We start from the raw sequence: 12,084 nt of genomic DNA, 5'->3' as shown, positions 1-12,084 counted from the left end.
TTCAAAATTATAAAAACTATAAATTAACACTTACTCATCTCCTCCTTGGTTCTTTATTTGTTTTTTCCAAGCTATATAAAACTAATCTCGTCTTTCTCTGTCATTTTCTGGTAACAGTACCTAATATAGAATATGTAACAGTTTAATTGAGATTTGTCAAGCAAATTTGAATAGGAAAAGGTGTTGTATTATAATGTTTGGTGACCTGGACAGTTTTTACTCAATATATTACCGACTCAACAGTGGGCAATGAGATTCAAACCTACCTCCCGCTCGAAATCAAAACGTGCTAATCATTGTAGTAATAACTTATGTATTTTATATTTAAAATTATAGGGGTGAAATATTTGTTAAGAAAACGCAAGCCAATCACCAAGAATAAAAAATGCACGCGAGCTGTAGCTGGAACAAACGTTGAAAAAATATAAATAAGACAGCGTGAAAAAAAATTAATTGCAATGGTCATATCCCGTGATTTCAAATGTTTGCCTCAAATATTATGCCACATAAAACTGTTGTTAAAATGCAAGTTGGTATGAAGTATTAGTTAGTGCTATATGACTACATCCACCCACACTTGCTTACAGGAAGTCAGTAGAAGACAAAAGATTTTGTTGTTAGTGTGGGGAAACGTTGGTCAGCGTGGGGGGGGGGGGGGGCAGAGGTGTTAATCCGAAAGTTCATTGTCTGTTCTTGTTTGTGATTGGTTCAGGCAACGTTTCGAGGATCGCGTCGTAGCTTCTTCGTTGGTAGTGGGAGCGTGTAAATGGCGAGAGCCGGGTTACCAGGAAAGTTGGGTTACCGCTATCGCCATTTATACACTACCATATTAAAACAAGAGACTGTATGCAAGTCTAACGCCCACTTTACACTAGCCTGTATCGGTTAATTGCTGAACAGCCTGAGCCCTTTGTCAATTTGAGTAGAGCCCTTTGAAAACAATGAAGGATCAGACAAAAGCATGGAACAACGGACATCATATGGTATAACCAGGCAAACATGAATTACTAGTAATTTGGGTGAAGAGGTCAATTAATTAGATCGGACATCAATTTTCGACTTTCGCATACTTACGTTTTTTCTGACACATAAAATAAAATTGCGTATATACAGGCTGTAATCAAAATCGATCCACTGAATACAAGTTATAATAGTTACAATGAAATGGTATGAACTAAGTGTGAAAAATTGAACAGTGACTTTTCTATGCGTGTTTGAAATGACACAGCTAGACACGCTACATCGACTGAAAGTTAAACACAACTTACACAAATACTGCAGGGTCAATCCGGACACGCTGATTTTCAGAACTTCTAAAAGGGTTGATATCATTCTCTTGTGGTGACTTGGTGTCGGTTTTTAAAATAGCACGCTTTTTTCTGTCTGTTTTGATGTAGCCATGACTTCCTTGCGCAAACGATTTACTGTTGTAACAAAAGATCGCATAATGTTGGTGATCCGAGATGCTTGAAGACTGTGGGCGAGATTTATCAAAACTTCCGAATAAACTTTGACTTGGTGAAGATGAGATAGGGATTGAGATCAGCCTGAACGCTGAACGTCAGACAATTGACAACTACGATGGAAATGGGACATCTTGTTCCTGGATTAATGCAACAATTACGTAACTGATTTCAAAAGGGCTCATCACTTCAGTCACGTTAGCGTATAGCATTTTGTTAGTAGGGGTGTGCGATTGCGAAATTCGACATTTCACAGTTTCATCATGTTCGATTATTATTTTATTTCCACCAGTAATATAGATATTTGTTATTTTACTATTCTGTACGTACTAAAAACGTAGTGTTTAATTTGTTAGTGACGACGGTTCCAACTCAGCCCATAATGATAACGTCCAACTAGTGTATTGCGCCCTCATTATTTTGGACAGTGTTCTACGGACGCCTGTTCGCGCAAAGAATTGTGAGACACTCTACCACAAAGATGAAATGAAAATATATACCCGAACGAGAGAATGCACCATTGGAGTATCTCTCACGTACACCATAGACTATGGAAAACGGAAAATTTCTAGTAAAATGTATTTAGGAATTCAAATGATAGTAAGAGACAAACATTTATTTAAATTTATAAATGAAACCTGATAACAAAATACAAGTTTACAGACAGATTCGGAAAAGGATCGTCGTGACCCAAGTATAAATAGGCTTCTAAACAATATGAATTATTTCTTTGCAATTCTCGCTGCAGTAAACAGTAGATGTATGTGGCTATGAATATCACTGCAGTAATTCAATGTTGTATTTATGACAATAATTAAAGTTAAAATTAAGATTTTGTTGAATAAAGGTACAAACAAAAATGAACCGGTAAACCGTTGCGCTGCTAAGCATGAATAATTAACTGATGTCAATCGATGTCACGTGAATGCACTAAAACATAAATCGTCAGTCTAGTTTTCACAAACATTTACACAGTTCCTAATATGTTGCCAAGTACCACATAGTAGGTTCAACCATAGACTGTCTATGGTTCAACGAAGACAATGAGAATTGTGTTCGCAAATCTGAAACGTCACTGCAAAGAGTACTAGCCAGAAATATCCATAGTTGTTTGAAATGAAAATGCGATGTTTAGCGTTGTTCACTGTATGTGTTCCGAGTGTATGTGGTGATATCACAGTCACTCTACTAGTAGAGTGACTGTGGTGATATAGATCGTATTCTGAAAATAACGCAACGTACGATGGTAAATGGAATATAAATGAAACTCCGTAATCAAACGATCCCTAGAAATGGCGATGACTGCAAATTCGACCAATTTTGTTACATGTGTCTCAGTGAGAATTCATTTCACTTTCTTGGTATGGACTTTGTGGCTATTCTTACCAAAATGCCGATCGGCCAACATTCACGTGTACGAGACCACAAGCCGGCCCCGAGAAACACGCACACGAATCGAATGGAAAGTATTTTAACACTCGCCAAAATATTCACACCTGTATTGTTCGCATTCATTCAGGCTTGCGAATGATATTGCAATTAATCAACGTATACTCTATTGTGCAATTTCCTGTCTTGTGTTCGAATTCACCAGTGTATAGTGAGACAAATGAAGACGTCACGTTAATATCAAAGCGATGGTACACTTCAGTCAGGAAATGTTTTTTTGTTTTATTTAGAAATTAGTAACAACCGTTTCTAAATTGTACCTGTACATAGCCATTTCTCAATTACATGTACTCGGCAAAACAGGAGACGTTTTTAGATCGATTCAAGACGCCATGCGAGTCGACAGTTCCGGTAACTATTTATTATAAGTACTGGCGGCCGCGATCCCAAATAAAACCGCACAGTATTCTCCACGTATGCGTAAATATACAGACTTCGTAAAACAACGTTAATTGTACTACGAGAATGCATGTAAAATACGTACGTATACGCTGCCTGCCACCCAAGGCGGGCATGTGTGAAAGAAACCATAAAAATACGTAGCGCATATGTACGTATATTCCACGATTTGTATACGTAATCATATCTGCGTATACTAAACGTATACCGTGAATATACACAAAATTTATATCTGCGTATACAATCGTATATCAACGATTTTGCCCAGTGATAGTTTTCACCCTCGCTTACTTGAAGTTAAATATGTTTGGGGTCAAAAGCATTATCGCCGCTGTAAATACTAATAGTCTCTCACTTATTGAGTATTATCACTGATCTTTTGTCGCCCAAGTAATTCACGTCCCAAATGTTGGTTTCTCGGGCGCTTTTAACCAATAAGCTATGGCTGCTTCAATAGTCGAGTTTTGGAAGCTTTTACAGCTGCTTTCTGTTGTTCCCACATCAATTGTCGCGGGCTGTGCTCTGGGAATTGTTCACTGATATTGTCACTGTGTTGGTCAATGAATTCACCAAAGGAACTGGACATGTTTCCATCAAGAGTTTCACCAGTGTTTATAATAGCGTTTTGAATTACCTCACAAAAATGTGATATTTATTTCTTTTCAGAATTTTTTTCTTATTTTTCCTGATGCTGTTTGTTTGTTTGTCAAATGGTCATTACGAGTTTTTTTCAGAACATGACAAGCCAGATTCTCGCAGATATATCTGCCTGGCAATGTTGACAGACAGTTCCAGAATATGTTATTAGCAATTGACACTTAATATGCCTTACGGTCACAAATGAACTTATTTTTGGATCTCTAAATATCCATCGATTAGTCTCATTCAGCTGCCACCTAATTCGCCTTTCTTGTTATATTAATGTCAATTAAATTCTTTGAATGGCTCCATTCCTAACATGTCAATGGGAGAATAAGACAAAATGTCTCACTCAAAATGTATCGTTCGTGATTTTATCCAATCTTAAATACAATTTTCAGTACTGGTATATTTAATCAAAGACACTAGAATATACAGGGACAAACAACTGCAGTCTTTTCTTCGACATTATGCCCCTTCGCGATTTAAATACGATTTCGAACGTTCGACATGCAAGATTAGGTTTGAATATACCTAGACAAGTTGCTTCACAGATATACACAGACTAAAGAAATTTTAATTACGTTTTTCTATGGATGATTTCCTAAACAGGGACATACCTGGAAAATAATCGATTACCAGTAGAACATGAACCAGTAGAACTTGAACATCATATTATCAAAAAGAGTTACAAATCTGCTCTACGCCACAGTCTTACCTAAACTATTTACATGAAATACTCGGAAATTGAGACGACGCAGGTTCCCAGTTGCTTTCTAATAGAACGTAACGCAAATAAAGTTATAGTTGTGCTATAATTAATTGCGAAAGATCATTTTATTCTCATTGATGTTTGCCGCAGATGCCTGTATTCTCTAGTGTGGTTGCTTTAATGTACTGATGTAAAATAGTTTACAATTCCTGAGACCACCTAGATACTAATTCGGGACAAATATAAGAAAGTAAGAGGTACACTTCTTGATAGATTACAGGGGGAGGACTGTGAACGCCTTCTTTGTATAACCGCGTTGATGAAACCACTAAATCCCAGGGATCAAGGAACAGTACACCAATACCACCAAATACGTAACGGGCCATCCTGTTCATATCGTAGAAAAGCCAGTTACTGCTGTGGACTGATCGCACAAGCTCGCGATTTTTCACTGGATGTGCTAATTTTATAATCACTTTTGTATTAGGACATCTTTCTCTCAGTCTCAACACTGCTAATTTAGCACGGTATATCCTCTCAAGGTACGCTCTTTCGGACCACAAGGCATAGTGATAAAAAAAGTTTAAGACCACCACGAGTTCTTTGGATCGACAGTCTTGTTGTCCAAATTTGTCAAGTAAGTCACTTTCTAGTATTCGCAATCGATCTGCTGTTTTTCCGATTCGTGGACACACGAAATTATTTTCGAGTCCTTCGTAATTAAATAACTCCTTGAATGAAGTAACTAACTGGCCAATAGTAGAGTCACCGCTGACTATAAATAACTTATTTTGTAGACATTTTGAGGCTTCGGGTTTTGTCCATTGCTGACTTCTACAAACAAGTGGAATGAACGTATATCTGTTTTTCCAGTAGCCATCAGTGATTGGAATCGGCATGTCAGGACCACATGGAGGAGGTTTTGGAGGTTGTATTGAAGAATCTAGAAAGTTGACAGTGGGAGACGTGTTTTAATTATTGCAATCTATTACCCAATATCGTGGTGGTGTTTAATAGAAAACAGACATCTCTTTATACATTTTCAGACTCCTATGCCGTCATATAACTTGTCTATTTGAAACAAAACATAATTTTTAGAATATTCAGAAGAAATTGTGGTGGCCCGATGCTATTCTAAAAGTCAATGACCATGCTTACAACCAAACGTTGTAAATTTAACCTCTATAAAAAACGCTATTATTATCAATTTAATACATTTTTAATTTAAACAGTCATTACAGAGTAATTCAATTGATGGCATAACATGTTTCTCTATGTATATTGTTATTTATTTAACTAATATTGTATTACTCGGCTAAGAACTAGAACATACATTGCCCGTTTTCAGTGAAACCAAACAATTAAAAACATGTTCGGAATGAATAAAACAGTGTCTTTGTGGTTGTAATCGCATTCATATTATCTCAGTATGGCCAAACACTTTGTACTAGACGTCACATTGACACAATTGCACTACTCTTTTCTAAATAATACTCTAACATAAACATTGGAAAAAGCAATTTGATTGTGATAGGTAGACGCAGCATTATGATAAGTGGTTGTCAGAACGACATATCAACATAGAATTATTCACGCCGGGCGTATTCATTCACGTTCATACCTCCACTACTCACCTGTAATCTTTATTTTCATTGGCATGCCTTCAAGAAGTGTGTTGTGGTACGGGCTGCATACATAAATTTAAAACAAATTATTAAAAACCGTTCAGAATAACACTAATGTAGTTGCTGTTATTTCAAATTAAGTGGTGTTTTCTGGTGCAAATAAGTAAATGAATGCAAGGTAGCGCAGTAAGATGGACAGATCTCGAGTACAGTCACTCGGGTAAGCCATAAACAGTAATCATTACAGTTCTATGGTGCAACTACTAAAAAATAATATTCCCCATTACCGGAAATAGGAGATATTATCATCAAATAGGAAGCAAACTGAAAAAGAGACAGCATCATGAATTTCCAGCTGTTGTTTCACTTGCATTTTCTTTCAGGAGTCAGACGGATCTCTGATTCATTGTCAGTCTAACACATATCAGAAATACTTACTCAATTCACATTTTACCAAATTTGTTATTACAAATACTAATATAATTACTAAAGAGGGACAATTGAATATTGTTTCGATATCTGACATGCAATGAGATGAAGGATACCGATTTGTTCAAGCTATGTAGATTCTGTAAAAAGAAGCATAGCATATAATACTCATAAACAAAATTTATAGTTTCTTGTTCAATAATTATTATATAATTATATAATTAATTATTATTATAACATATTGATACAAACTAATTGACGCTGCTGGTTGGATGAAAGCATCGTTCACAAATATATTATATTTTTTAACAATAAGCAAAACTAAATTGTTTCCCAGTGAATAACAAACACATTCACTTGAGGCTGGACATTGACGTTATCAATCCGATATAATATATTCAGGTGAGGCCTACCCATGTCACATGTTCATCAAATGTCACACTGTAGGGCCGCTGGCAGTGCTAGGAAACACGTCTTTTAAATGATAAAGTCCCGTTATTGTGCTTGCTTATTTGCATAACAGTGTGCGATTAATCTCTCATAACGGAATTTCCATTTACACTTCTTAGTGTTACAAAAGTTAGGCATAATTATTCTGCGATATTTGTGAAGAATTGTGTGTACAAAAGGAATCACAAACAGTATGTGATACTGTTAGGTAAGCTTAAAAATGAATTAGTGGCATTACCTTTGAAACATGTGGGCATCGTGCCTCATCACACTCGCGGCAAATTTATCTAAATCTTCGACGTACGAAATCATGTTCTTCAATTCCTCGCAACTGAACTGGTTGAGTTTATTGCAAATTAGCGAGGTTTTACCCAAGGAGTTTGTATTGACGTACTCGCATTTGTTAGACCAAACCCCTTCATTTGCCATAAAACATTGTGTTTCCCCAGATCGTGAACCATTTGTGTATTTTGCAGTGATGGGAAAGATCATTTCTTTTGTTTTTATCGCGTTTCTCAAAAATGTAATTGCTTCTCTCGTGAATTCAAGTGCGATGATCACCTCTGCAATTCCAGGCCATGGTGCATAGAAAAATACAGAGTAGGTTCCATTCCCATAGTCTGCCACACGACCTGCTGTACTTGCCGAAAACTGCCGATTCATCATGGTTGCCGTAAACGTGTCGCCACCCCTGTCTCGTTTACGACCATTTTCATCATATGTCTCGATAATAATATGTATGGATTGTCCCTTCTGTATTTTATCGTCATTTTTATAAAACATAACCCTGAAAAAGAATCACAGCAGTGTGAGTGAGAAATACATGACGTGTTTTTGAAAAATGTTTAAACAAAAGTATTATTGTAATATTTTTACAAGTCATATATTGCTACCGGCCATTTTTTAGAGACTGTGTGACTTATATAAAAAAAACTAGAAATGTATATTACATTTAAATGTTAAGAGAATATTCGCCATGATGGCGTACTAACCACTAAGTAAAGACAAATTATTTGAACAATATCGGTCAAAGTATGTCTTTGAATAATCGTCGTTGAATAATCATACTCGAAGGTGATAATATGTCATCCTTTATCGTTCCAGGGTTTGCTATTTTCTAATTCACTAATGACACCAACAAATGTCTCTGTCTAGTTATAAAGTTGTTATAATACTTTTTCAAAAAACAATTATATCATAGATTCTAAATTTGATTCATTCATTCCTATGACCCATACTTGACCATATTTTTTACCTTAATTTTTTCTCCTAAATTTTTTTATTATTTGATATGCCTAAAATTGTTCTGTATAAGCACGTGTTCGTAAAATGTTCCTTAAATTACTTCATGCGATAAATCCTCCAATTCGTGAACAATAACTAGTCCATATTTAATTTGCTCTAATTGTTTTTTTTTTATTTAGGCAACTCTTGTTTATGATTAGGGAGATGGCCTTTTCTACAATTACATTTGCTTATTCTTACTGTACCAGAAACATTAAACTTTGGATTTTGTTATTCATGTTTCAAGCCGTGAAGTTAAAAAGGGTAGATTAATTTTATTATCACTTGTACGCCAGCTGAAAAGTGTCCCAGAAAATATCTTTGTACAATCAAAATTTTTTATTACCTTGTTTGTTTCACCGATGTTAATCCCAGCGTACCATTTCCAATATCGAAATATTTCTCACTGTGAAATATATTGACGTTGTGTTCTCTGTTACTGTATTCCCAATCTAGCTCATTGACTACGCCGATCCACTCCATTCCAAAGCGGTTGTAATTATTGTAGGGAAATACTATTTTAGCTTCATCTGTTACAGGTTCCTTCCTGGTTGCATGTGGTTCAGTTGTAATATTTTTATGACGACTGTTTGTGTTATTATATGTGTATACACTAATCGTCGATAGGTTGTGTCCAGTGCCACTTACTGAAGATGCGTTAACGTCGTTCTTAAAAACAGCCTCACTATTATGTCTTTCACTAATGTTATTATAGTTGTAGACACGAATCGCCGATATGTTGTGCCCAATTCCATTCACTGAAGATGCGTTAACGTCATTCATCAATACAGCCTCATTGTTACGTCTTTCACTACATTTATGATCACTGTACATTGACATGTTCTTGCCACTAAATTCCTGATAATAACAATGTATATGTATATATATTGTATGTAGCTTTACAAAACAGTATGGATTAAAAAAATATATTGGAATATTTCAGGACATGTTCGTACTCACAGTAAACGATATCACAACACCAACAATTACCCCTGTTACGAAAGTAAAATACAATCGTATTGTCATCTTGTTTGGTTTGTTTTTCACTGATTTTTTCAGCGTATCTGGAAATGAACGAAATACACACTATGATTATTTTTTTACATAAAAAGCCAAGTGCACAAAAATAATGCTTTATGGTTATTTGCATTCTATGTTGGAATATAATAGTGTGTCTGTATTATGCTGTGTGCCTTGCATTGTACGCCTGCAACGGTAGACCTTTCAGCGTAAAATTAAACTATTCTCAATAGCATACATCAGCCGGTGATTGAATACAGTGGCACACTCTTCAATCTGAATGTTTGTCAACCCTCGAAATGCATTCGGGCATACAGCTCTAATTGATGTACGTATTTTTGTTATGGCAGAGAACATTGTTTTAGAAATCAACGTTTCTGCAAACATAAAAATCCTTGTATAAAACCCGCAATGCCAAAATACGAGTGCGAATTATCTTCACTGCTCGATGTATATATAATTACTGCACGCCAGTTCCAGGACGCATTTGTATTAAGAATGTTTTGGGGTGCTGTATCACATTTACAAATATTTTTAATGCTTTAAAGGTATTTCTATGTCCGAATTATATTCAAAATAAAGAATACCACCGCCAATTATACAGAATCCACACGATTGTTTGCGTGTGTCGTGGATTAGGCAAATTTTGTGGTATATCCACCTTCACTGGTGTTTTTTTTAGTATAATATATTTCATCCAAACTGTACAACCAAATGCACAGACATTTAGTTTGTAGTATGTATCAGCAATGCACAAACATCGCCAAGCCTGAGCGAATTAAACTCTACATTGTACTACAATACAGCTTTTGCTTGAACCCATGTGAAGCTGCTTGCAGCTTTAGCTTAAACCCTTCATTCCTCCCGTTCTTTCAGTCCATACAAAATGCGATGTACATGGTATGCAATACGATGTTGATGTGATGATTATTTTGATCGTTATAAACAGTATCAATAACATAATGGGTTAGCGTGTATTGACGACATTGTGTGGTTTGTATGCACTGGCATTACATTGTATGTAAGCAGTAGTCTGAGTCAGTGTTGTCCTCAGTATACTCTATCTGAAAAGCAAGAGATATGATTTTGGCGTCGTATTGGTGAATGTATAGCATGATAGAAGACGTCATGATATCGTTTGGATATTTAATTAAGCACCATATTTTAACCACAGAATACATACCGGTTATGCATGGCATTATAATCGCGATGATAGGACATTTATGTAATCGGAATATAGTGGGTGATAGGGACATTCCATTTAAACATAATAATAAGGTGTATGTGGTCATGTTAGACAAATATGTGTAAGGGATATGGTAAGAGTTGAACTTGGACATGAATTCATAGTATTTAACAGCAACACCTGCTCAAGCGACAGACGGCCATAGTGCGTCTACCATCGTCAATAGTAAGTCTGTTCTTGTTTTATTATAAGCAATCGTCATGAGAGCGACTACAGTGAGATAACATGTATATATAGCGAAGTTTCACAATGGCGTCCCGCAATGGTCGGTACAATTTTTTATTTTTTATTACATGATATGGTAAGCGTGACTGATAATTCAGTCATTGTCTACCCTGGAATATTATTTCAACAAATTAATGATAATAATTTAACTTCGAATGTTTGCATGGAGTAAGTTGTTCATCAACTCTTGCGTGGCGCCATGTGTGTCTTCCTGCTATGGTTAATTCAGTTCTCAGGTGGGTCAATAACACGCTCAGCTGCGCTAAGTCGCCAAACATTACATGTTACATGTTATGACGCCACTGGTGGGATTATTGTGTCGACATGTTAAATATATGCAGAGCGGATTTTAATAAAGAAGCTCCACTTTTTAAGGGAATAAGCAACATAATTGTATTTTTATATAACATTTAACATCAGTCTTGATTATACTTTTCGAGAAGTGGCGTGAATTATGCATAAATGAAAAAATAGATTAATTTGATTGATTAACATGAATACCATTTAGTATAGGAATTATTGGGAAAATTTGTTTTTGTTGAAATTTCCCTTTATTATTAGTTTTTTGGATTGGTTGTTATAGATCTAATAATTTTAAAAGGGCTGTGGTCGTCGCGCCACGTTCTGTTAGTTATCGGACTCATAACGACGTACACAACGCGTGTAAAAAACATTGTTTTTAGATAAAATTCGAACACGCGCTAGCTGGCTATGTACATCAGCTGACTGCCAATGCTGTCAAAGAAATATTACGTAAACATCACGTGTAAGAAGTGTCCCAGGATCTGGATGGTGCATGTCAACAATGGTCCGATGTTATTGAGTTAGTGGTGTCGACATTTAAGCGCGAGAATTGAGTTCCAGGCAATGATTCTGGTAAGGAATTAATGTTCAATACATACCTATATAGACACATATAAAGCTGCTGTTGAGGTAATACGATGATATACATTCAGCTTTTCCCCTAGGAGTTTTCAATAATTCAAATGAGTTAGGCGAGGTTACGAGAACGAAAAATGTGTAACGTGGGCGTCTACATGGTGTTAATCTGTTAACAGTTATACACCACCCCAGCTGCCTCGCCCAGTTAGTTCCGCTTCGCTACCAGTAAATATTTTCCACAATTGCTACATGCATGTATGT

At 35.9% G+C, this 12,084-nt stretch overlaps 1 protein-coding gene across 1 annotated transcript; it reads right to left on the bottom strand.

Moving 5' to 3' along the window:
* Positions 1-4,310: 4,310 nt before the first annotated feature.
* On the bottom strand, positions 4,311-9,485 carry LOC102803836 (NXPE family member 4-like). The gene is made up of 5 exons (XM_006813462.3): positions 9,411-9,485; positions 8,797-9,308; positions 7,405-7,953; positions 6,297-6,349; positions 4,311-5,605 (listed from the first exon to the last, which is right to left on the bottom strand). The coding sequence occupies exons 1-5, from the start codon at positions 9,474-9,476 to the stop codon at positions 4,863-4,865; spliced, it is 1,923 nt and encodes a 640-aa protein (XP_006813525.3). The 5' UTR covers positions 9,477-9,485; the 3' UTR covers positions 4,311-4,862.
* Between the last annotated feature and the right edge of the window lie 2,599 nt (positions 9,486-12,084).

Source organism: Saccoglossus kowalevskii, chromosome 5, assembly GCF_978046115.1.
Source record: "Saccoglossus kowalevskii chromosome 5, keSacKowa6.1, whole genome shotgun sequence".
Taxonomy (NCBI): Eukaryota; Metazoa; Hemichordata; class Enteropneusta; family Harrimaniidae; genus Saccoglossus; species Saccoglossus kowalevskii.
Note: the sequence above shows the minus strand (reverse complement) of the source record. Positions and strands in the feature narration are given on the sequence as shown.